Source organism: Quercus robur, chromosome 9 (genome assembly GCF_932294415.1).
Source record: "Quercus robur chromosome 9, dhQueRobu3.1, whole genome shotgun sequence".
NCBI classification, from domain to species: Eukaryota; Viridiplantae; Streptophyta; class Magnoliopsida; order Fagales; family Fagaceae; genus Quercus; species Quercus robur.
Window position 1 is genome coordinate 2,859,127 of NC_065542.1, and position 26,019 is coordinate 2,885,145.

At 32.2% G+C, this 26,019-nt stretch overlaps 3 protein-coding genes across 3 annotated transcripts; 1 reads left to right on the top strand and 2 right to left on the bottom strand.

Annotated features, from left to right (window-relative positions):
- Positions 1-642: 642 nt before the first annotated feature.
- Positions 643-8,700, top strand: LOC126698947 (uncharacterized). Its single transcript, XM_050396466.1, has 13 exons — positions 643-976; positions 1,944-2,078; positions 2,255-2,281; positions 3,052-3,142; positions 3,372-3,415; positions 3,722-3,820; positions 4,294-4,351; positions 4,468-4,520; positions 4,833-4,934; positions 5,693-5,758; positions 6,491-6,612; positions 6,999-7,170; positions 8,238-8,700. The coding sequence occupies exons 1-13, from the start codon at positions 848-850 to the stop codon at positions 8,304-8,306; spliced, it is 1,167 nt and encodes a 388-aa protein (XP_050252423.1). The 5' UTR covers positions 643-847; the 3' UTR covers positions 8,307-8,700.
- A 3,726-nt stretch (positions 8,701-12,426) lies between these two features.
- Positions 12,427-16,400, bottom strand: LOC126699786 (patatin-like protein 2). The gene is made up of 7 exons (XM_050397757.1): positions 16,263-16,400; positions 15,238-15,422; positions 14,859-15,042; positions 14,570-14,731; positions 14,204-14,485; positions 13,844-14,032; positions 12,427-12,549 (listed from the first exon to the last, which is right to left on the bottom strand). The coding sequence occupies exons 1-7, from the start codon at positions 16,398-16,400 to the stop codon at positions 12,427-12,429; spliced, it is 1,263 nt and encodes a 420-aa protein (XP_050253714.1).
- Positions 16,401-19,433: 3,033 nt separating this feature from the next.
- LOC126699427 (uncharacterized) lies at positions 19,434-22,226 on the bottom strand. The gene is made up of 3 exons (XM_050397257.1): positions 21,963-22,226; positions 20,651-20,873; positions 19,434-20,193 (listed from the first exon to the last, which is right to left on the bottom strand). The coding sequence occupies exons 1-3, from the start codon at positions 22,128-22,130 to the stop codon at positions 19,787-19,789; spliced, it is 798 nt and encodes a 265-aa protein (XP_050253214.1). The 5' UTR covers positions 22,131-22,226; the 3' UTR covers positions 19,434-19,786.
- Between the last annotated feature and the right edge of the window lie 3,793 nt (positions 22,227-26,019).

Below are 26,019 nucleotides of genomic sequence, written 5' to 3' on the forward strand. Positions count from 1 at the left end.
TATATATATATATATATATATATATATATTATATAATTGTATTATTTAATTATTATATGGTTTGATGCAGTAACAAAATAGTTCGTATTGGTTTGGTGAGATTATAAATCTGTTGTTATTTATATTTGATAATCTTGTAAATTCTTTGTTCTAATGCTTAACTTTTTTTAATTAAAAATTGATCAATCGTAAGTTTAATCTAATCCACGTGAGTTTGGTTGGGTTCAAATTGAAAAAATCCCCAACTCAACCCCATGCACATCCCTACTCTAAGTCAAAACACCAATTGATTCGAACTCTAAACCAAAAACTTTGCCAGTTAAGCTGACTATAACTATTCACAACCTCTCATTTATTAGTAGTTGTGGGTGTATAATAGTCAAAAAAAAAAAAAAAAAAAAGAAAAAAAAAGAAAAAGAAAAAGAGAAGGTTGTGGGTGTATAGTATAGTAGTGCACCAGAGTCTTTTAACAACCCAAACACGCGATTACAGACCACACGACACGGCCGAGCCGCGTATCTAGGACCTAGTACAAGGACCGTTGGCATTAGGGGGGCATTCTCGACATTTCAACTCACATGTAACACCTCCACCGACCACAAAAATAAAAATCTTCGGAGCTCGTTACTTAAGCACAGTTGAACAAAAAAAGGAGGCACATACACCGATTCACTCCCTCGGTGTCTCCGCCTCCTTTTTTATTTTTGTATATTAATACTTCATTATTATATATATATATATATATATATATTTTTTTTTTTTTCAAATCCGTTTCTTTCTCTGAAAAAAGTGAAAAGATCGTTACGGCTCCAAACAAAGAGGAAAGCGCCGTCGTTTTGCTCTGGAAATGTCGGCGGTTTCGAATTTCGCGCCGTCCTGTTACGCCGGAGGGAGATCGGTTAGTTTTTCCGCGACGGCGACGGCGGCAGAGTCGAAGTTCCGGCCCAATATGGCTTTGATTCGGAGGCCTTTTGAGGTACTAATTTCTAGAATTACGCAAAATCACAGTGAATTTATGCTTTGTGAGCCATTGATTTGTTGAGAAAATGTGCGTTATAGCTCATAATTCAGTAATTTTTTTTTTTCACACTATGTTCATAAGGATCAACAATATATCTTTTACTTTGTTAGTGATTGTGACCTAGTATAGTTTCAAGTCAAATTGATTAAGACTCTGAATATTTTTAATTTGTTCGGTTTTTTGTCTGTTACCGAAAAAGCATCGAACTTGATGAATTTTCCAGAGTCGTGGGGGTTTTACGTCAAATGGGCACGGCCTCTTTTGAATGTAGTTTGTGCCATAAACTTGCAATGGAATTTACAGCTTTGAATTGTCTTATTTTAGTTCTACTGTAATTATGATCTAAATTATGTAAGGTTAAGTCTTGGAAGTCCTATGAGAAATAGGAAAGAAGCGTTTTATTACTACCGTCATCATTGAGTTTGCTATTTAAAAAATTAAAATTAAAAACTATGAATCCTTAAATAATTTACTCGAAATGAAGGTAATATATGACTTGAAAGTGTAGTAGTTCCGGAGTATTGTGAGAATGAGGCAAACGTTTGTTTATTCTTGTTCATTATGTTTAGAACTTGCAAACACTAAGATATGCTTAGCCCGTCAAGGGTGAAAAGCCCCTGGATTACCCAATAATTGGTTATGGCGGGTGGGGTTTGTTGCCTATAAGAGTTTGATTAACAATGAGGATTGTTGTATAATATGCTCTGTGACGTGCAACTAATCTAAGTAAAGTTTCCCTACGTCATAAAAAAACACACTAAAATATAAAGTTTCAATTTTTAGCAATATGTAAGAATGATACAATTATGCTACACTAGTTCCAATGTGGCCATTGGTAATGTAACCATGTCATTAATAGTAGTTTTTTTTTTTTACTCTTGGATGACTGACTGACTTATTACTTAACATTTCCTTATTGTAGAATGACAAGTTCCTCGTCTCTCGTTTAGCTCTTCGTCAATCCAGCAGGGCAACTAAAGATTTAACTGTACGTATGGCAATAGTAGATGAGAGGCTTGCTCGTAGGGGAAATGTGGGGAAGACTTCTGAAATCTTGGTAACTGAACTAACTTTTGGACTTGCAATATTAGTTTACAATGATTTATAAGGTGCAAGTCATCCAGAAGCTTGATGCTTACTGCTGATGTTGTTGTGTAATATACAGTCAATAATTTTAAGATTACTGTTTGTGTCATTTCAACTCATTTGGCATTTCAATGATTTTCTTTGCAGGCTTATGATCTTATTCAAGGAGCACTTGTAAGTCTTCATATGATTACTTTCATAAATAGTTGCCTTTATTGAGCTGTTGCTTCAACTCATTAAAAAAAGGGTGGGTGGCACAAAAGCTGTTGATTCTATTATGTTTTTTTTCAGTTGTTATACATTAGCACCTACAATTACCATATTGCTCTGATTAGTTCCTAACTTATGATACTTCCTTCATACTTGGTTGCCTCAATATGGTCGGCTGGTAGTTTTCTTAATTTATCTTCTTTTATTTATTTATTATATACATAGGTTATGTTTTTCTTAATGTATCATTGTGAGGGACCTTAAACTAATAAATACTTGCTTTGAGAATTTTTAACATGGATCTGTAATTATGTTATTCCTCAATAGGTTACATTGTTTCAATCTTGCGTTCGCATACAACATTATCGTTTCATTGATTGGGCATTTGATGTGTTTCATTAAAATGCATTAATCAACCACTATCATCTATGGTGTTGTTGTGTTTTCTTTGTGCTATTTTTGGTAATCTTTTCATAGAATGGTTGATTAACTGGAAATATTATGGACAATAATTAGGTTCAGACAAGTATCAGCATGTAAATAATTTGTTAGTTAGAAACTGAGACTTTTCAAATGGTCCCTGATCAGAAAGATCCAAGTTTTGCATTTATAAGAAGTGAGAAAAGCTTTTAAGTGTATCTTTTATGCTTCCAGAAAATATCATGTATTTGATAAATTTTCTTAGGTATTTTTCAAAAATTGTAATTTTTTATTATGATGTTATTGGTTTGCAGGTAAGATGGAGTTCTATAATGGACAAGTCATTTCCTGACCCACCAACAGCTGTTTTTCTGCATGGCATTCTAGGTAGCAGGAAGAACTGGGGTGGGTACTTTGTACTTTACATCTGCTATAGATAATTTCATTGGTCCACCTAAATTTGTTCCCAAGCAGAGAGGAACAAAAGGAAAGATTTTTCATTTGACATCTTGATTGGTGGCCAACAACTTGATATGATATTTGGCAACTGTTTGTTAAGTTCCTGTAGAAATTAATGAGTTGTACTTATCATAAAAAAAGAAATTAATGAGTCGCATAATGGCTAATATTTCAGGTACCTTTGCACGGAGATTGGCCAAGGAATTTCCAACATGGCAGGTGCTTTTCTGAAATTGTGCTTGGTTGACATAAATAGAGTCCCTTTTACATTTTGCAAAATATGGATAGGTTCCCTTCCACAAAATCTTTTTGTTGAAGTTACTACTCGTGCATTGTAGAATGTCGAACGCCAGTTGTGTTCTGTTCCAATGCCACTTATTTCTAAAGTTGTGAATGTATCATAGTTTTTACCCATCTAAGCACCTTTTTTCCTGTTATGGCCCCTTTGCCATGGTTCTGCTAGAACAACTTGGGACTTAATGATTTCAAGTCAATCTTATTTGTTTCTCATATTTCTTTGGACAGTTTCTTTTAGTAGACTTGCGTTGCCACGGTGATTCAGCATCGATAAAGAAGAGGGGTCCCCATACTGTTGCTTCCACTGCTCTTGATGTCTTAAAGCTAGTAAGTATATTCTGAGTTTTGGCTATGTTTATTATGAAAGACACCTTCTTCCATATTTTAAATCAGCTAAAACAGAGTCTGATATGTCCTCACTATTGGCATTGCAATTCATTGCTGTTGCACTAATTACTACAGTTCAGGCAGTTGGGTGTATCAGTTTTTCTTTTGGGTGCTATGGTGCATCAAAATTGCATTCAACATAGTCGATAGCTTAATAACACCCCCCCCCCCTCCCCCCCCCCCTATTTTAATTGTTTTAAGGTTCCACAAGCCAAGTTCAATTGCTAATACATATGTGTGGGAACATGCGTGATTTTCTGGATTATGTATACAGTTGTATACATCTCATCTTTCCATATTTTCTACCAGGACGTGTATTCTTTTTTGATCTTCTATAAAATGTAGACAAGCAACTTATTAGGTTAGGTATTTAAACTTTTCTTTTTGATTTTTATTCTTCATCTTTTGGCTAGGTTGGACAGCTAAGAATGACACCTCGAGTTCTAGTTGGCCATAGTTTTGGAGGGAAAGGTACTTTAATTATACTAACATGGAATATACCTTAATTTGAGAGAAATATACGTGGTAGTGTAGTTACAAATATTTCAGATGATGGTGCTTAGTATGCTCTCTAACTTTTTATGCAGTTGCATTGAGCATGGTAGAGCAAGCTGCAAAACCTCTTGCACGACCAGTCAAAGTAAGCTCTCTGTTCACTGAATTTGTTAAGGGACTTTAATAATTTGGACAAGAAAAATTACTGGAACTAAGAAAGTTCCAAGTACGTTTTTCGGTAGGTTTTGGATCATGCAGAGAATTTATTAGAACTTTTTCTTTGAAGGTAATTGGGGCTATTTGAAACTTGAAATCATTATTGACATTTGAACCATGACTCTTGGCTAAACTTTAGTGGACCTTGACTGCCAAAGTAATGATATGCTTGTGCTTATTTCTCTTTTTGGTTTTCTAGTTTACATCATCTTCCTTTTCTGTTTACAATTTATTTATATAGGTTTGGTCTCTAGATGCTACTCCTGGAAAGCTTCGATCTGGTGGAGATGGAGAGGATCATCCAGAAGAACTAATAGCATTTTTAAGTACATTGCCAAAGGAGGTCAGTATTTAGTCAATTGTTCAAAATTCTCTTTTGGATGCATCATGTATCCTGCCTTGAGACAGGGACCATGCAATTTTATCATTGCTTATATTATGTTTGACTTGAAGAAGTAAATCAACAGGGTAAGTATTCATTGGAAAAGTAAAAGAGGTTAGTAACTTGAGGGATCAATCTAAGCTATAGTCCTCCACTTCCTTTCTTTAGTTAAAACTTTTACTTTTCAAGAAAGATGAAGTAAGGAGGGAGAGAAGAAGAGGGGGGGGGGGGGGGTGGGGGGGTGGGGTTTAGCTAGGTTTTTCACCACACTAATGTTTCTAACCTTGTCACAAACATCTCTTTATATCCTGCTACACGCAACTTGAGCCATTTTACCACATCATGGCACCAAGCAAATAATATTTCTTGCATTTGTTATATATATATATATAGACAATAATGCGGTTACCTGAAAGTTGAAGTTCTCAATGAAGGAGATCAAGGAGATAAAGAGTAAGTATTCATTAGAAAAGTAAAAGAGGTCACCAGATGAGGGGAAAAATTGAGGAAAGTTACCCTACTAACTACTAATGAAGTTACTAAAGTAAAAGATTTAGAGTATGGCCAGCCATATTATCCTCAAACATATTCTGTTGTTGCCAAGAACAAAAGTCTGGCATTTTATGCTTACTATACGGATTACTTTAAGGAGAGTACCTCCTTTTCCTTTCCTTTTGTAAGAATGATATTAATTATGCTATATCTTTCCTTTAATGAAGGTCTCCTCAAAGCGGGATGTTGTAAATGCTCTCATTCAACAAGGATTTTCGAAAGATGTGGCACAGGTATTTATGAAACATCAATTCTGGCCTTAAAACTCGTATCTGAAGTAAATTAATATGAAGCTGGACAAATGGGGCCTTGTTCATAGATAGAATCTCTTTCCGTATAATGGTTGACAGTTTTGGTTAATGCTTAATTAAAAGTCTTGTGATCTTGCAATTCTGTCCATTTCTAACAATACAGCCTTTTTACGTTGAGATTTTTTTCTGGCCAATCACATTTAGTTTCTCTATTGTTAAATTACCGATTATCCCAAAAGCTTAAGTTGTTAGGAAATGGTGAATTTAATCACTTAACCATAAGTCTAACATCCCCCTCACTTGTGGGCCTAAACTTCCCCTTAATAAGTGGGGGCCCAACAAGTGGGAATTTAACATTTTAAATGGGAGGTAGAGTAAAGTCAAGAATCGAACTCAAGATCTCCAGCTCTGATACCATGCTAAATTACCAATTCTCCCAAAAGCTTAAACTGTTAGGAAATGGTGAATTTAATCACTTAACCATAAGTCTAACATCTATAATGCAAGTTTATTTTGAAATTGTATTTAATTGTGACAATATGAATATGAGGGAGTTGGTGTATAACAAGCTTTGTAATAGTACCTATATAAAATACTAAAAATAAAGAACAGTTGCATCTTTTTCCTTTATTTGCTTCCTGCTTTTTTTTTTGCCCTTAGATTTACTTTTGATGCCTCGATAAATTAATTCCTTACATCTTTTCTCTTGTGCAGTGGGTGGTAACTAACCTTCGAACAAATGGTTCTCCTGGTTCATCATCATCAAGCTTCTCATGGGTGTTTGACCTCAAGGGAATAGCTGAAATGTATCAATCCTATGAAGAAACAAATCTATGGTATTAATCTCTTGTTACTTTCTTAGTAGCACGGATTATATCAAATTTTGAGTTGGCCCTCTTGATACATTTTTTTCCCCAATGAGTCTCTTAGATACAAATGCACCTATCCTTCTCATTTGTTTAAGTTATATCCATGCCATTGACTTCTTTGGGGGAGTATGGGATGTGCAGGAACTTTGCCATGAATATAAAAATATGTTGTCAATCTCAACGGACATATAGTTGTTAGATACACTGAACTCTAAAATTTTTTTAATCCTTTTCTTTAACAATTTAGTTTAAAATAGTAAAGGCAGAAGACAAACTTATGGTTTCACTTTTTGGGAAAAATGTAAATAGTTGATCCTAAAATAAGCCTTCTCATCTTCTCTGAATAATTTTAGGAAAATCGTTGAAGATGTGCCTCAAGGTGTGCATGTTAATTTTTTGAAAGCTGAAAGGAGCCTGCACAGGTGGGCTCTTGAAGATCTCCAGAGAATTCATGCTGCTGAGGAAATTGCTGCTGAAGAGGGAGCTGGAGTTGAAATGCATGTCCTTGAAGATGCTGGCCATTGGGTATGTTGTTATCATGTACTTTTATCTGGTGATACGCACAGTATGCCCTGGTGGGAACAATTGATATCCATTATTAATGTTTTGGAGGAAAAGAAGAAAGAACTAGAATTTCTTTTTATAAATTCCATGATTGGGGTCATTATATATTCCATTGCAGCTTCCTTAAAATTAAGGACACACCTTACAACAAATGATGGCAACGTGTTAAAATTGAAAGTTCTTTTAATGTTTCCTAGTCGCAGGTTGGCTTCAATGACATAGGCCAACATGACAGTGTTAGTCCATAAACAACCTTATCAACTAGGGTGAAAAAGTGATAATATTTAATGTTCTCAATTTATTTTGGACAGAAACTTTTAAATTCTCTTAAGCAAATATTTCTCTTTATATGTTCTTCATTGGATTTTGATATGATGGTAATGTCCAAGTTGGGCAGGCTATTGTTCCTTGACAGCATAAAGAAAAATTGTCCTTGCTGCATGCATAAGATTAACTTTAGATGGGGCTTGAAAAGGCGGCATTTGACATGTATTCTTGGAGCCATGTAACTTAAAATTTATGAAAAAAATCACTTGCATATTAATTTTAGATAGGTATCTTTTTTGTTCCCATCTCTTTCCAGTGGTCATATGCCAGTTTTTGGTGCACATCAACTTTACACCCAGTGATGTAAAACAAACAGAAAATAAAAATCAAATCACCGTTCAATTATATATTTATTTGCTGCTATGTCATAAACAAATAGATGACAAGACTACAAGCACCTCCTCCCCTTAAGAATGGGGTGGTAACCAACAAGTGGTGGTCATTTTAGCTTCTTCTCAAATGTTAAAGATGTGTAATTTTAGCTTAGAGGTTAGTTTAATATTTACACTAGCACACAAGAACTCAACCTGCTACTTTGCAGGCTTGTGTCAGTGTGAGATACATGAAAAATATCACCAACTCTAAGCATTGTATCAAATGGAAATGTTGAGTGCAGTTTGTGTACGGGCTTAAGTAATGGACTACATTTCCTTTTCTTTTTTGAAGTATGGATTACATTTTCAAATGCCTTATTTTAACAGGTACAAGCGGATAACCCAGATGGGCTCTTTAGGATTCTTTCATCTTCTTTCAAGGGAATAAAAACCTAAGGGATCTCAAGGTTATTTTCACTTTCAGTTCAGAGTTAGTTGTCCTTCAAACACAAGCATCTGTCACATATATTCCTTTTCCAGCAGGAGGTTATCAGATGATCGTATGTATCTACTGTATTATAACAATTTTGTGTATCTCTTTTCATTCTTTGTTTTTCCTTTTCTTTTCTTTTTCCTTAGCCTTTTAGTCCTCCACCCGTTTTTCTCATCATCTTTCCAACTGTATTAGCAATTTATAATGATCTATTTATCTATCTATCTTTTCTGTATATGGCACTGTGGTTAGTCTACACAGTAGTGATTGCAAAAGAAGGTAAAGCAGATGACCTGTGAAGAATGCTATATGTTTTTAGAGGAAAAGAAGAAAGAAATAGAAGAGCTTTTATAATTCCTTGATTATGGTCATTATATATATATATATTCATAGCACTTTCCTTAAATTATGGACACCTTGCAACAAACGGTGGCAATGTTTTCAAATTAAAAGTTCATTTTAAAGTTTTCTATTCACTGTTCGGCTTTAATGGCTTATAGCCCAACATGACCGTGATAGTCCATGGACAAATTTATCAAATTGAAAGGTGATAATATTTAACATTCTCAATTCATTTTGTACAGAAACTTTTAAATTTGCACCAACAAATTCTTATAAGTGAATATTTCTTCTTTTATGTTCTCTACTGGATTCCGAAATGATGGTAATGTCCAAGTTGGGTAGGCTATTGTTCCTTGACATCATAAAAGAAAAATTGTCCTTGCTGCACACATAAGATATTAACTTTAGATGGAGCTTTTTCAAGCTCCATTTGAAGTGTATCTGGGAGCCATGTAACTTATAATTTATGAAGAAATCACTTGCGTATTAATGTTAGATATCTTTTTTGTTCCCATCTATCGGGGAGCCCTTTGTTTGCTGCTACGACATAAATACCTTTGAAGAACCCATCATGGTACTTATTTTAGTTATTTCACTCTAATCGTTGTATCAAATGAAAATGTTGAGTGCAGTTTGTGTATTTTCAAATGCCTAACCCCGAACTTTTTTCTCCCTAGACCTACAAACACTTTGTATATAGAGAAATGTTAATTCAGCTCCAACTAAAATTATATGACATTGTGAGCATTTTTAAATTTGTATGTATGAAGGCCCTTAACTTTAAATCTTTATCTTGAAGTAAACATATATGCATGAAATTGTAACCCTTTTAAGTTTTAATACTTTAAATTGGTTTAAATCTTGAGTTTAACTTGTCTTGCAACTCCCTCCTTAAGATTTGTTTTAAGTATTTTTTTTTCCCTCTATAATTGAAACACTTATTAAAAAAAATTTATATATAATTCCATAGTAACAATAGAAGAAGGGGATTTAAACAAATTTATATATAATTCCATAGTAACAATAGAAGAAGGGGATTTAAACTTGAATGTCTCCATGAGAAATAACAAAAGGTGCTAACTAGTTGAACTATAAGAAAAAAAAAAAAAAAAAAAAAAAATAAGAAGAAGAAGAAGAAGAAGAAGAAGAAGAAGATAATCTATTAAATAATAATAAGTTGATGGTTAAACCTTTTTTTTAAGAGATAATTACAACATGGGAATGTGTCAATTCAATTACAGGCCTTTGACAATTGACGGTTAAACTTAATAGTTTAGAAATATATATATATATATTTCTAAACTATTAAGTGATAAGCTCAAGTTTAGCCAGTGTTAAAACAAATATTAAATGAATAATTTTGAACTTTTAATACATAATTCAGCTCATTTACATGTTTATGTGTGTGTGTATATATGTGTCTTAAAGAATTCATGTTTGGGAAAGGCTTGTGTCCAGTGAAAATTTTCACTGGACATGGCAGGATTCAGACACGTGTCCAAGAGTGAACACGTGTCAGCAATCCAATGTGTCCAATGAAAACTTTCACTGGACACAAACCGGACCTTTCATGTTTGATTGCAACATAAATATTTTCGTAGTAAAATCATCCAAGTTATAGAAAAATCTTTATATATGGAAAATCAAAGTTTGATTAAAAATGAGATTAGTTTATTTAATATAATAAAACATAAAAGCAAAGAATATGGATAGTAAGAATTATGTTGTAATTTTCTTTTTAATAAATTCAATAGTTGCAATTGTACCCTCAGCACTCACTAATCATTTTTTTTTTTAATTGAATAATAGGTGTTTGCACATAAAGGGTCCATTAAGTAAAATTTAGATTAACTTAAAAAAAAAAAAGCTTTTATGAGTTATAGTTAGCTTAATTGATGAAGTTTCTTATCGTTATAGGCTGAAATTCTATCATATTTATTCAAAAAAGAAAAAAAAAATTGTTATTAAAAATAAGTTAGAGGGAGGATTTTGAAAAAAATGATGATGGGCCATTAATTAAGTAAAACTTGCTCTTAAATTGATTAATTTTGTTAATAAAATAAGCGAAAAGGGAGTGTTTTGAATAATCCTTCCACTTATTAAAAATAAAACCATTTATTTTAAAAATAAATCCTTATGCCAAATAAAAGCTAACCTATTTTTTGGAGATTGTAATAATGTAATTATTCTTAATGGCTGATAATAATAATAATTAAAACAGAAGTCCGGTCCAGTCCTCTTATTTTGTCTCTCCCTCCCTCGTTCACTCTCAGCTTAGTCTCACCTTCTCACTCACAGCACCAATTTAGGGCTTTTTTGGTCTCTCCTTTCACTTCCGCACCCTCTCTGTGTCTCTAATCTTGCTCTCTCTTTCTTTCCTCCTTTTTGGTTTGCACTCTCTTCAAGTCTAATCTTTGTGAAGAAGCTGAAATTTTCTGAAGAAAGGTATTTTTTGAAATGTTTAGATTTTCTCAAGTACTTCAAATAATTTATTTATATCATTTTTAAATTTAAAATTTATATATAGTTTGACATTTTGATTTTTTGGAAAAAAAAAATCTATATATATATATATTAAAGAAAAATATAAACAAATGCAATATCTTTGATGATTTATTAATAATAATTATTTCTAAAATGTATCTCTTAATTTATATAAAGTATTAGGATTTTTTTATTATCTTTTTTTTATATTATATTTTTGTCGTATTAATTATTTCTACTTATATTTATGTTGACATTTTTAATATATGTGTCTATCTTTGTCATAGATGTTGATGAATGTCGCAATATAAAGACTCCAAAACTTGGTAGACTTAACAATAATGGACTGCAATTGAGTAGATGAGATATTTGCAATCTATTTTCTATTTAATCTCTCTTCCTCAACTCCAACTGATAACCCACCGCTACTCGAGGAGACCCGACTCACCCAAACCGATTCCTCTCCCCGATTATCTACGGGTTCAATTCTTGGGCACAAACCCAACTCATGGACAACCCCACAACCTCCAATCATGTCAGAAGGCAACTCTTGTAAGACTTAATGAGTGAATACTACTTAAAAAGTTGACGAAATTGGATCATGATATGGATGCATGACTTATTGTAATAGTTAAATTGAAGATACTTTCTCTAATCGTGTCAACAATTATTTTATGAATATATATATATATATATATATATATATATATATATATATATATATATATATATTACTAACGAGGGTATCTAGAACTCTTCGAACACCTGACTATTTTCATCGGTGTGTGTTATTCTCGGTTCATACATAACAAGTAATTATAGGCTGAAATCTTTGACGGTGGTTCAAATATGCTCTTTTTGGTTTCAAATTTAGGACCTCTATTATAAACATATATTAATGATATGGGAAAGCTTGAAATTATGTATATATATAATCTATGAATTAACTGCCTTCTTTAGTCACATTGTACATATACTAACTGCAAGCTAACCATGGTAAGCGGTATAAGCCCAACTGAAGTGATTGCCATGACAAGGAAATAAAAGATAAACCCAGTCAATGTAAAGAGCAATTTAGTAAAAATAAATATTATAAATCATTTCATACACCAAATAATGCCTTGCCTTAGTTCTCTCTCTCTCTCTCTGACACACACACACGCACACCTCCCTATCAATGACCTTTCATAGATTGAGAACTATGTGCATTGGTTACTGACTTTTTTATTTTATAAAGCATGTGAATCAGACTAGTAGTTACATTTCATTAGAGGGGTTGTGAAAACAATCATGTAATAGATAACTTTCATATTTGTTAGTTTGTTTTATGCAAGTTATGACCATATCAGATCTACTCTTTTTTCTTTTTCTTTTTGGTGACTATTTTTTAATGGATGTAGGTGAATTCCAACTATGACTATGTAGATGTGAATGATTCTGATGAAGAATTGGACATGGCATCAATGGTAACTACTCCCGAAGGTTCATAATCACTAGCTGCATATAAATTCATAATTTTGAATTGTGCATGTATTTTCTCTATGAATTTGTTGTGTTTTAACTAGTATTTATGTTAGAGTTTTCTTGCCCTTGCTAGTTTCCCTTTTCAAATCTAAAATTATGTATTGAGCTCAAATAGAGCAGTTTTAGTAGAATTTGAGAGAAATACCTCCTTTTTTTTTCTTTTTTTTTTTATAAGAGGGAGAATGAGAATCAAGCAATCAAATTGAATGGAGAAACAAATTTATCTGTAGTGATGAAGCGTATATTACACTCTTATTGGTCTTTGCAAGTGATCTTTAATTACCAGCAATTGTATGAGGGGCTGCACAGCAATTTTGCTGTTGTCCTTCTCGAATTATAAATGCTTGATGGATATCTATATCCAATTCCAGGTGAGACTTGGCTTTAGCTTACTAATTAGGGGTAAAGCAAGCAGAATTTCCTAGTTGGTTTCAGTATGTAACATACTAACATGTTCCAAAAGAAATGGCCCAAGTCAGTATATCATACGTAAAAGTAGAAAGAACCACATTGACACTTGGTAGCTTTAGAAGTTTAAACTAGCGGTAGATATTCCATAGAGCTGAGGAAGTTTAGAAAACATGCTCAAATTTGCGCTTGTGATAGGCTAGAATTTGATTATACCAAACTTGGGACCAATTTGAAGCCTGAGCATCACAAGAATACTGTGAAACCCAGCACTCTTCTCTAAAATCAAACTTTGAAGGCCACGACCATTTGAGCAAAACCATTAGTTGCCCTTTAAATATTGCCTCAGAATAGCTGTGTCATTATGACATCGATCACATATCGGACTTATCCTTCAATCAATTTGGCTCATACCATTGACATAAGCATCAATATCATAGAGATAGCAATAACTTTCTTTTCCATATAAGTAAATTTTAAATCCAATGTGAGACACTTGCATGCTAATAACAACATAAATAATTTGCATTTCAACTTTATTGATACTAATAGTCATAGAAACTTCTTTTTCTGAAAATTATGTCATCTGGAGGTAGCCATTCTTTATTTTCCGTGTTGTGATCCTGCTTCAGCAAGCCTTTTATGCATGGATAAAACTTTAGCTGCACTGCATAGATAAGTAGAAACATGCAAAATCAGCACATATGATATGATGCTAAGTTTCTGAAGATTCAAATACTACGAGAATAGTGACATACCTGCTGAGAGCCTCTCTATTTGTACCTTGATTAGTAGGCTCAAGAATTCCAGTATCCAAATTCACCCTCGAAACTGGTTTATCTAATAATTCCTCTCCAACTTTCACAAGATTATCCAAGTTTTCTTTGGTGGCAATATCCACAGAAGAAATTGTTCTGTTTAATGTATCATCCTGCACTTGTTTTATGTGGTAGGTTAGAATGTAGATAAATAAATAAATAAATAAATATATATATATATATATATAGATAAAATTAAATTTCTCAAGCTTTTAAAATCTTTTTTTTTTTCCCTCTTTTGACATAATTTGTGGCTATATGACAAATGAATGATTAGTAAATACCTGAATTCGAAGATAATATTGTTGAGACTGAAAGATTTGAAGGTCAGTCCAAATATCAAGGTCCATTATGTCTTTCTTAGCTTCCATAAGTGTATCCTCTAATGGACTTTCACCCTTATGGGTCAACCATTGCTGCAAAGCCCACTTAGCCACTTCATTGGCATCATAGGTATTTTCTATTTTTTGTGAACCAGTTCCTAAGGAAACAACTAGAAAACGAACATTGGTGATTACTTTGCTAGGAATGATTTCTTTTTTTGCTTCTCCAATAGCAAGCTTTGTCTGCAAAGAACAAATACAAATGAATAAATATTTTTATTGCTAGTTTTGAAAACTCAAAAATTAAAATTAAATCTTTCAAATTACCGGATTGTCATCACCAACACCACCATCAATTAGATTAAATTCCCTCACTCCCATTTTGGGATCATTGGTTTCAAAATAGTAAGCTGGAAGAAATGTTGGAGCAGCTGAAGTTCCTATGCATATATCTGAGAGCAAGGCATCCATGCTAGGATTCTTCTTCACCTTATAACCATGAAAAAAGACATTGTTAATATAGACATTGTTAAAAGACATTACATTCAAATTAAACATGAAAAGAACAATAATAATTGTAATAAAAAAAATTAAAATTTTAATGATATAGACTAACTTTGTAACTAGAGAAGATAGTAGTTTGTCTTAGCTTGATATCATAGGTTGGAATCACTACATTTGTTAATGTCTGGTGTAAATGGGTATCTCCTAACTTTTCTTTGAGGATTTTATGTAAATATTGACCGTCATATTCTGGACCAGTCAAAATTTTGACCATCTCTATGGCTTCAGTAATTACCCTATTACACAAGGAAATATATAGAAGATTAGATTAATAACTTTATATGTGTGTGTGAGAGAAAAAATAATAAAAAAAATATAACTTAATTAACATTATTTTCTATAAAAAAAAAAAAAAGAAAGACAAAACAAGCAAACCCCATAACATTAGTGGCATAGGTGTTGATGGTTGATATTTTATCATCAAGATTTACCTGTTATGTTGAGGGAAGATTTTAGGGCAGTGATCAAGATAGAAGTTCTTGATATCTTTTGCAGCAAACAAAGGGCGATTGTTTTCATTTGGGGCAGTTAGCATGCAAGTCACAAGTCCACCAGTGCTAGTCCCAGCAATTATATCAAAATAGTCAGCAATTCTTGCTTCCGGCCCATCCAGTTTCTGAACATAAGTTACATAAGCAATTGAATTTTTTTTTTTTTTTTTTTAACAAAAAGAAGAAAACATTAAAAATAGCCTACTTTAAGAAGCCTTCTTTAGTCTATAATGCCGATCAATTTCTTAGGGACTGAACTTTGGTATTTAAAAACAGGTTAAGTTTTTTTTTTTTTTTTTTTTTTTTTTTTTTTTTTTTTTTTTTCTTGAGAGAGAGAGAGAGAGAGAGAGAGAGAGAGAATATAAACAGGTTAAGTTAAACACAAAAGAGATAGTTAAAAAAAAAAAGTGACATATATATAGAGAGAGATGATTTTGACTTATAGGTATATTCGGTAAGGGGTAAATTGAACTTTATTCACACACCAAAAAGCAAAGAAAAAAAAAATGAATCAATTGAACTTTTACAACACCCTATACTATTGTCTACCATAACCACTAAAAATTGTACCAAATAAATACTAGGAACTGAGGGAAGACAGTTGACATATTGACGAGTTAATTATCTAACCCATCTAAATCCTAGTAGACCAACTTTGAGTTTTTTTAAAAAGTTTGGGGTAACAGTTTAAAATTTGATAGGGTAGAACAGATTTGAGTTTTCTAAAACAATAATTGTAGGTTACATAATTTTTTACAATCTTTTTCACAACTATTTAGTTAAAGTATCATGATTGATTAAGCTTGTATCAAATCGAAACCACTTTAATAATCTATTTAATTCTCTGAAATCATTACAAAGAAAGTCATTGGTCTATTTTTTTTTTTAAACCAAGTCTAACTTAGTCTCAAAATTTTAAGTTTGATTAGTTAAACTATTATATAATTAAAAGAGATATAAATTACCTGAATTTCGGATTCTAGGAACTCAATCATAATGCTTGGAATTATCCCTCTTATTCCTCCTCCATCAATGCTAAGAATGGTGATTAGATCTCCATATTCTTCAGGATTAATTTCAAAAAGGGGTTGTGTTTGATCCATTGCAACAATACAATGAAAATATCGGGTATTAAACGTTATGTGTATGAGAGGTATCAAAGGCTGTGTACGTATGAGAATAGACTGTAAAGAATACTTAATAATGTAACTGTGTGCTTGAAGGTCCTCCTATATATACTAGTAATAATTGTACGTCGGTAATAAATTTTTAGCTATGCGTATGACATTATTACAACTTCTTGTAATATTGTCACATGGATATCAATGTTACAACATATTGTAATGTTGTCATGCTTATCTGAAAAAAAAAAAAAAGCTATTGAATATTAAGGTAGAAAAAAGAGAGTGATGAAAAGAGATATGCATTACAACGTACTGTTTGTTAATTAACCTAGAAAAGAAAAACTTGGTTTATAATTTTGTGTGTTTTCTAGCTTTAAAAGGATTCCTATATTTAATTGGAAAGCCTGACCCATAAGGCAGTGGCATCCCAACAGGCCCACTTTCAATCCTGAAGCCCAACTCACCCATGGCCCAATGTGAATTCTCGGTCGTGACAATCAGGCAAATATGGATGGCAATCAAATTGGACAAATTCGCATCACCCATCTAGTTAGACAATCATTCATGCGTTTTCAAATTTAATATCATTGAGCATGAGGAGTATTGAGCTAATTAAGATTATAGTTATTAAATCTAGACCGACCAAAACGATTGGATTGATGAATTGATAATTTGGTACTTAAATTGGTCCGGGTTTTTAACTGGACCATTTAAGCATATTATCAAGTCAAATCCAATGAATTCTTTAGAACTCCTTTAGATGGATTCTCAAAAATGTTCAGATTTTCTCAAGTAATTCAAATAATTTATTTATATAATTTTTAAATTTAAAATTTATAAATAGTTTGACATTTTGGTTTTTTGGAAAAAGAAATTTTCAATATTAAAGAAAAATATAAACAAATGCAATATCTTTGATGATTTATTAATAATAATTGTGGGGCCCGGCCCAAAACAATGGGCTACCTAAACACAGGCCCGTCCGAAAAGCATCATGTCCGAGGAGAAGTCATAGCCAAAACGTTATTCAAGCCCAACTACGGTAAAAGAAACCTGTCCGAAGAGTAACATCTCCTCGGACGCTACGAAATCCAGGCCAAGAGCTCGCCCCTACCACTGCAGCTCATCCTCCAAGCATATAAAAAGAATAAAACCCAAAATATCTCATGGAAAGCTGCTACCGCCACATTAAATGTGCCACAACCACCCTCTTGGCCGCATTAATGAGGAAAAGACCCCTGAACAGTACTGCCTTGGCCACTGCAACTCACAAGGGGATGATAAAGGTGTCTGATAGGACAGGTGCTCAAGTGGGGGCTTAGATGATCAACAAGTGTAAGGTTCGGATAGGAATAATAGAGCTATATAATGTAATAGAGTCCCTCAAAGAAATGGACGGAAAAAACTGTATTCATCACTCAAGAAATAAAATCTTCTGGGGAGTATCCATTCTGGTGTTTTTATCCCTGCAACAACATTCTCCATACCTAAGGCCGACCAGGTTCACTGAGGTTAAGTTCTTTCACCCATCCTCTACAAACATTTATTGTGTGTTGCGCTTTGGGCCAAGGCCTGATCAAAAGAGTTTGGGCCAGGAAAATCGTGCAACTACAATAATTATTTCTAAAATGTATCTCTTAATTTATATAAAGTATTAGGTTTTTTTTTTTTATATTTTTTTTTCATTATATTTTTGTCGTATTAATTATTTCTACTTATATTTGTGTTGACATTTTAAATATATGTCTATCTTTGTCATAGTTGTGTGTGTATATATATAAAAATATATATTTATTTCTTTAATAAGTTAGAGCCCATTTGGGATGTGATGCAAGTTTTAGTTTATTTGAGTTTTTAACTTTTCTTTTTGGTATTATTTATGAATCCTATTATACTATTTAGCTAGTTTTTAACTTTTTTTTTCTACATTTTCGGTAAAAAGTTTTCAGTTTTAACTAAATAAACTCAATATTCTTATATGTCAAATAACCTTATAGCTAGGTATTTTTTTTAATACTGACTATAGTCTATATCTATTTACATACTGTAATTTAAAAGGGTTGAGGAATTCCAATGTAGGAGAGGGAGTGTTGAAGAGCCTGAATTTCTAATTTATAATCAAATTTGTCATTCACAATATAAGATGATGACCGATCTCTCAAGGTCACCCTAGTTACAAAAGAGACTAACATTTTTAGGCAAAGTATTAAAGTTCCATGCACCTAAACAAACCAATTCAACTAGTTACTTCATTTTATATATATATATATATATATATATATATATAAAAATTACGTGATAGATTGTGATATCATGTTTAACATTTTTTTTTTCAATTTTAGTTATTAGTAGGTAGCGCTTTTTTTTTAATGGAAGAAGGGGTTAGTAGGTAGCTTTCATCTTCAAGTTGGGACCACTGCATTTTTTTACATTACACCAACTCTATTGAACATGTCACTCCAATGGATGACTAGTCTTCTTATATGTGGATGAAACCAATGTGTAAGGCATTTTTTCCCTTTGATATTGGCATACATTCTAAAGGGTCGGTAAAAACCTTCAATCATGCAAGAAAGTCTCTCTTGTAAGAACTTAATGAGTGAATACCGCATAAAAAGTTGGTAGGACCAATTTTTGCAAAAAGTATAAAACTATATCATATGGTATTTATTCACTGCGCCATTACATGAATGCATGACTTAGTACAATAAATAGACAAGTTACTTTCTCTGATCTTGCCACCAATTATTTGTGGAATAAATTCTTTTACTAATGAGGGTGTTTAGTCAGTTTAGAGCTCTTCTACCAATTGATCGTTCTTTTAGGTGTGTTATTTTTAGTCCACACTCACCAGTTAATTACAAAGAGAAATCTCTTAACCATAGCCCAAGATGTTCATTTTTCGTTTCAAAACCAAGACGTTCGCTTTTTGTATCAAAACCAAGACCTCAATTTGAAACATATATTAATGATACAGTGTCACCTCAAATCTACATATATAATAACATAATATGGGAAAGATTGGAATTATGTGTATATATATAAAAGATAGGAATTAACTGCCTTCGATAGGCAGATTGTACATATACTAACACACTGCAAGCTCTTGTATTATGAGCTATGACACTAGAATTGATACTCAAATGACACACAAGTTACAATATTAGTGCTTCAAAAGAGAATCAGCTTCGCACTGGGGTCTTCCTAGCTTGAGCCTCATCAGCCGCAGTAAATTTTGTAACAAAACTCATTCACCAATATATGGCACGCACAGACAATAATACTACTAACATATATATGGTACCAACCTAAGTAGAGTATCAAAATTGTGGAAGGCAAAAACGTGTTGAGGTCCAGCAAAAACCTTAGGTGACTACTACAGCAGGAGAAGCATTAACATGTAAGCATGATTCACTGGCTTGCCTAAACGACAAGGTTGGAAGTTTGTTTATGAATTCATCATCAGGACTAGACGACCTCTCACTTGAACCTGACCATTTCATTTGCATGAAGCTTCTCTTTCTCCAAGGACCCATATGGATTTTCTTTTCCTTCATCGACTTCTTGGCTGCATCACACAGAACTCGAACAATGGCATTGAGGTAGTCAGGTTTCCCTATGAAATATTCTGGTAACTGGCTTGTAAGTTTGTGGTACTCATCACATGCTTTTGCAATCTTGAATTGGTCACGGAACTCCAACTCAATCAGGAATGCTATTTGCTTCTTTCGAGAGGCTGTGCTTGCTATCACTTCTATATACTCATGTGAACCTATATTCCAAGAAAAAAAAACAATCAATATAAGATTTTGAAAATTTGCAATAGTTACCATGTCAAAGGTTATTATTGCTAGGATTGTATTCAACTATTCTTTATTACTTTCGTAATAAAACAGATAAAACTTAGGTAACTATCACTAAGTAGTGTACTTTAAGTTTGATTGTATTGAGCAATAAATCAAATCCTTAAATTTAATTGTTCTTAAAAAAAATAACACTATTTTTTACTACATTAATCAATACAACCATGTGATTGATAACCTAAAATATAATATTTAAAGGCCCGTATCTAAGCTTTGTCATAATTTTAAAGCACAAACATTGAGGCAAAGGAAATAAATGTCTATCATGATGTTTCTACTAAAATATCAAGTAAGATTCTGCAAATTGAGCATAAATTAAACCATGGATGATTCATATTTTAAGAGAAATTAAAATAGAGGTTTTACCTCCTGGAAACTTTTTGGTGTGTCTCCATCTTGAGGTACAGAGAGTGGCCCTGAACCCTTTTTCACAAAGCAAAGTGACAACTCCACGTCTAAGGCAGTGGATGCAACCATCGGAGCTTGGCTTTGAGCACTTGCAATAGTCCGACTCTTTGGCAAGCTCTATGATTCGGCTAAGCTCTTGTCTCAACCTAGATGCTGTTAAACTATAGTTCTCCAAAATCTCCTGAAAAATATAACATAAAAACACAATCATTTTTAGCCCAAGGAATTTGATAGAAACTTGACAACCCATTTGTTCCATAAAAAATAAACAAATTATAATCACCTCCTTTTTTTTTTCTATTAATTTTTTTATTGATTCTTTTTTTTTTCTTTTTAATCAATTTGTTTACTGATAAAAATAATAATCTAGTTATGTGGCTGAAAATAATTGATGCCCTAAAGCTAAATTTTCCAGACATTTTAACATAAATATATTTGGATTTAAAAATGATGGTGATTTTTTTTTTTTGAGGGACAATAATGATGGTGATTTAAAAAAGACAAAAAAGATGTGGCAATGCAATAAGACAAGTGTTATGAACATAGCCAATTATTGTCACAAACAATAATATCTCTACGTCGTGCCAAATTAACCACAAACAAATGAGTGTTGTCCAGACACTTGAACCTGACAATTCTGAAATAACAAAATAACTATTATTCCAACTGTTACTTTCCCGGAAAAAGAAAAAAAAAAATTAAACCAAAATATCACTTATAATTAATCAAACAGGAAATATCAATATCATTCTTTCTCAAAAAAAAAAAAAAAAAATATAGTACCATACACACTTTTTTTGTTTTTTGGTTTTCTTTCAATTAATTAATGTCGGTGCTAGAGCCTTGAATCAGCAAGCTGCAGCCCATGTTTTAATTACCGCATAAACATATCAGCTTTCAATTACTTCCTATTTTGTTTGCACCAATCTAAAGTTTCAATTTCATTTTTTAAAATGGAAATAATTCAACTTTGCTTTTGTGCATAAATATAAAAGGTCGATCGAGGACAATAAGCAGGAAAATATCATTTTTTTTTCCTATTTTTCATTCTAGTTAGGCTGTGCTACACAAACACAAGAACATAATTTCAGAAAGAAGAAAAAATCACCAATTTTTTTTTAAAAAAAAAAATTTATTTTTCTTTATATCAAAATATTATGAAACACCAAAACGAAACAACAAAAGGAACCTCCAACTTTTCTCTTATGCTTTTGTGAAAGAGAAGAATATATATGTAATATGAAAGATTATGTTAATTAATGATATGTACCTGGAGCAAAACCTCTTGTGTTTCCCAGTACAAGTTTCTCTCAACTGGGTCATCATGGGAGTCATTGCCATCGAATCCATATCCATCATGTTGGTCTTCCAAAGTTTTGTTTGAGTCGTTACCATCTTCGCCAAAAAACTCAGAAACTTTCTCCTCGAGGCCGTCCATGCCCTGAATACTTTCTACAAAAGCCTTCCCTTCAAGAAGGAGAGAGAGAGAGAGAGAGAGAGAGAGGGAAAAAAAATGGTAGGTGCGTGACGAAAGTGCTCTTGAAAGAAAATTGAGAATGAGGTGAGGGAGTATATATAGGGTTTGCCACGTCAGAAATGAGAAAAATATTGTGAGTTCTAGAATTGTTAGTATGCTATTATTGGAGCCTGGAGGCTTTTGGAGTTTGGACTATTGTCGAGAAGTGCAGAATTTTGTGCCAAAAAAAAAAAAAAAAAAATTACATATACATATGAAATGGCCTTTTATAGTAAGTTACTAATTGTTTAATTTAGAAAAATTGTAAAGATAATTATTGTGAATTTTACCAGGTTTACGTACAACTTGATGGATAAACATGGTTGATGCCACGTCAAAAATATATACAAATTTGTGAATTTTTTTTTGAAAGTTGATAATGATATGTACAGTTTATAAGATTTCAATAAAATAAAAAGTTGTAATTATTGTTGTAAGGTCATAGTTTTGGGCTTCTAACATAATAGAGATACCGACTTAGGCCCAAAAAAATTCTAAACAAAAAATTTGTAGAAAATAGGTTGGAAACCTGGACTTTTGTGAATTAGATGATTGACCAATAAGTTTTGATAATAAAGAAAGAAATATAACAAAATTTTATTCGGGAAAGATGTCCTTGAATACATCCGAGGAGGTTGATTCTTAAATATTGCTCTTAAGACTTTGTTACAAGTTTGGCACCCAAGTTGCTCCAGGCTCTCCTTTTTTCCCTTCTCCTCTATTTTAAACTATCTTCCCTTCATTTCCACCATTCACGTGTAGATTTAGATTGATAGTACTGATACTTGTTCCATCAGCCCCTCCCTAAAGTCTTTGGGAGTGGTTGTAAAGGCTGAAAAGCACAGTTCAGTTAGTTGCAGAGTATTTAATACGATAGTAGCAACTTTTTTTTAGATATTTCCATGCCTTCATTTGTCCTTTTTTTTCTTAATAATTATCCTCTTCCATGGAGTGGTCCGGAGTGTCGCTCTTAATGGCAAATCATTCCCTTTGCCATCGGCCGTGCCTAGTCGAGGAGGGGTTCTTACTCGGATTGAGCCCTTAACCCAACATATACATAGATATGGGCTCCCTGGCCTTTCACCCCCACAATTATAATATCACTTGTTTAGTTTATAATAAAATAGTGTTTCAATAAAAATATAAATTATAATTATTGCAACGATCACTCGTTTAGTTTATAATAAAACCACCATTAGTATTATATGCTGGCATTGATAAAATCTCCATTAGTTATGAGAAATTTTATCACTATCTTGTAATCCTATGTCTTTTGAGGAAATTGGGGGGGGGGGGGGGGGGGGGGGGGGAAGTATTGAGCTTTCTAAATTGCAAAAAGCCAATAATGACAAGAAGTAATGTGTTTTCAAGGAATTGAGGGGAGAGTGAACCTGATCTTTCTTCAGCTGCAAGTTTGACTAGAGAAGAAAAAAAATCTTAATATGGTAAATTCTTGTGTCAAAGCTTATCCAATTTCTCTAGTGTTGTTTGGAAAAAATTATTTTTGTCAACTTATTTAATATTCAGTTTATTTTTGTTATTATTTATGGGTCCTACTACACTTTTTGATACTATTCATGAGTCCCACGATACTATTACAACTAATTTTTACCTTTATTTATAATATTTTCAACAAAAAATTTTTAATTTTAACAAAATAAACGGATACTAAATAGACTCTTAAAAAGAAGATGTGTATTATATTTATCCAAAGCGTAGAAGGAAAAACACTTGAAAGTGAAAGATAATTAGGTAAGCAGGTAAACAGATACAAATCCTTTACCCTTGGTCTTCGTGTTCCACCCCATCACATCATGTGTTTGATTTTTTTTTTTTTAATTTTAATTATTTTATAAGGAAAATAAAAATATGCAATAGATAGTAATTAGTGTCACATAAAATGAAACAGAGACAAAATCGCACAAGTAGTCTATTCTTGATATTTTTGGGGGTGTTTGATACACGAGTTTGAGTATAAGTGGCTAAACGGGCTGGGCGGGCCGGGTCAAGTCGGTAAGTCCAACGGGTCGCGAGTCAAAACAGATTATTTTTAAATGAGTCAATCAGGTTACAAGTCGGGTTGACCCGTATTTTTCAAAATTTTTTTTTAATTACAAAAATAAATCAATGACAACCTGTTTAGAGAGAATGAATAAAATCAATTAAGTAAATGAATTGCACTTAATGCCACTTGTTAATATCCTTCCAATTTTGATAGTTTTGAGCATGACAAAAATTATTTATAGTCATAAACTCATAATGGAAAAAGTCTTCAATGTTAATAGTTCACTATCAAAATGCATATATTTACAAGTTTACATCTTCAAAAAGAGATATATCTTAAAACAAACAAAACAAGTAAGCCAGGAAAGTAACAACTTGTTAATATTCTTTCTTTTGGATGTTTTTATGGTTTTTTGAAGCATGAAATTCTTTTATTTTATTATTAAGATTTGGATCTTTTGGGGGTGATAGATTGTGAGCAAAGGAGGAGCACAAATTAAAAAAAAATAAAAAAAAGGAACAAAGTTTTTTGCAGCTTAGTGTGCAGGTGAAGCCAGATTTTTTTATGGACAAATGGAGAAATTCTTTATAATTCGTATTGGCCACTATTCATTGGCTTCTAAGAAACCTAAATCACTTATTCAATCATCATAAATTTTACCAATTGAGCTAACCACTAAGTTTAGTCAATTTGAATGTGTATGTTATAACTCATAAACACATGCTAATTTAATTTATTTAGTTAGCTAGTTAAATATTATTATATAAGTGATGAATAAATTAGTCATTAGTTGAATATATTCAAAATTTATAATGAATATACCCTTTGAATATGTATACCTATATATGTGTGTATATATATATATATATTTTAATCTCTATATATTAAGACAATTCAAAAGGTTAGTTATGACTTCAAAAAATGTCAAAAATACCTCTAATCTAATTAGACAATCCTTATTCTTAAAAAATAAAAAATGGGGTTAAAATTGTAATTAAACAAAATTCAAAAACCAAAAAAACTACCAGAGAAACTTTTTTTTCTAAAAATTAGCACACTCTCTATAAATATATCTCACATACGTTTGATAAGTAGCAAACGCTAAACCAGTAGTTTACTCCATTTCAAATTCTAAATTTTAGTTTCTTAAAAATTTCTTCATGTGTAAATTCACTAACAATAGATAAATTCGAATTGAATAATTACTTTAAACTCAAAAAAAAAATCTCATCGTACATGCGGAGCTTGTATGATGATGCTACTTTTTATTAAGAGTTTGTGATTCTTATTATATACGATGCAAAAAAAATAAAAAATTGATTCACAACATGATTCACATTTTGACAATAATGCCTTGCAATTATTATACCGAAGTAAATCCAAAGTTAGCTTTCTTTTTCTTTTTTTAGAAAAAAAAAAATCTAAAGTTAACTAATTGTCTATACTATAAAAGCTTGGCATGGTGCACGAATACCATGCACCCACCTAAGCCAAGTCAACAGAACATTTAAAGCATCTGCTAAAAAGGAAGGAGCTAATCCCTGTAATTTATTACCATTTTTTTACCCTGGACAAGACTTATCACCGACTACAACTAGTATTGATTCTATTGAATGAGATTTTTTTTTTTTTTTAATGGTTGTCTTGGTAGCCTTGAGCCTTGTGTTGTCTTGTCTCTTATGTCACTCATGTCCGTGATTGTGAGCTCTTATTGGTTGTGATGAAATAGTCTACAATTAAAATAAAAAAAAATTCAAATAGTCATTCTTTCATGTCTTTATAATTTTATATCTATAATATATTGAC

What these genes read in the sequence shown, in the direction of transcription:
- LOC126699427 (XM_050397257.1), bottom strand. Translation starts at nt 22,130, where the DNA reads ATGGACGGCCTCGAGGAGAAAGTTTCTGAGTTTTTTGGCGAAGATGGT. An exon ending in CACAAGAGGTTTTGCTCCAG is followed by an intron (nt 20,874 to 21,962) that starts GTACATATCATT and finishes TATATTTTTCAG; the next exon opens with GAGATTTTGGAGAACTATAG. An exon ending in CACCAAAAAGTTTCCAGGAG is followed by an intron (nt 20,194 to 20,650) that starts GTAAAACCTCTA and finishes CTTGGAATATAG; the next exon opens with GTTCACATGAGTATATAGAA.
- LOC126699786 (XM_050397757.1), bottom strand. Translation starts at nt 16,400, where the DNA reads ATGGATCAAACACAACCCCTTTTTGAAATTAATCCTGAAGAATATGGA. An exon ending in ATCTTCCCTCAACATAACAG is followed by an intron (nt 15,043 to 15,237) that starts GTAAATCTTGAT and finishes CTTGTGTAATAG; the next exon opens with GGTAATTACTGAAGCCATAG. An exon ending in AATATTATCTTCGAATTCAG is followed by an intron (nt 14,033 to 14,203) that starts GTATTTACTAAT and finishes AAACAAGTGCAG; the next exon opens with GATGATACATTAAACAGAAC.
- LOC126698947 (XM_050396466.1), top strand. Translation starts at nt 848, where the DNA reads ATGTCGGCGGTTTCGAATTTCGCGCCGTCCTGTTACGCCGGAGGGAGA. An exon ending in TAAGTACATTGCCAAAGGAG is followed by an intron (nt 4,935 to 5,692) that starts GTCAGTATTTAG and finishes CCTTTAATGAAG; the next exon opens with GTCTCCTCAAAGCGGGATGT. An exon ending in TTGAAGATGCTGGCCATTGG is followed by an intron (nt 7,171 to 8,237) that starts GTATGTTGTTAT and finishes TTATTTTAACAG; the next exon opens with GTACAAGCGGATAACCCAGA.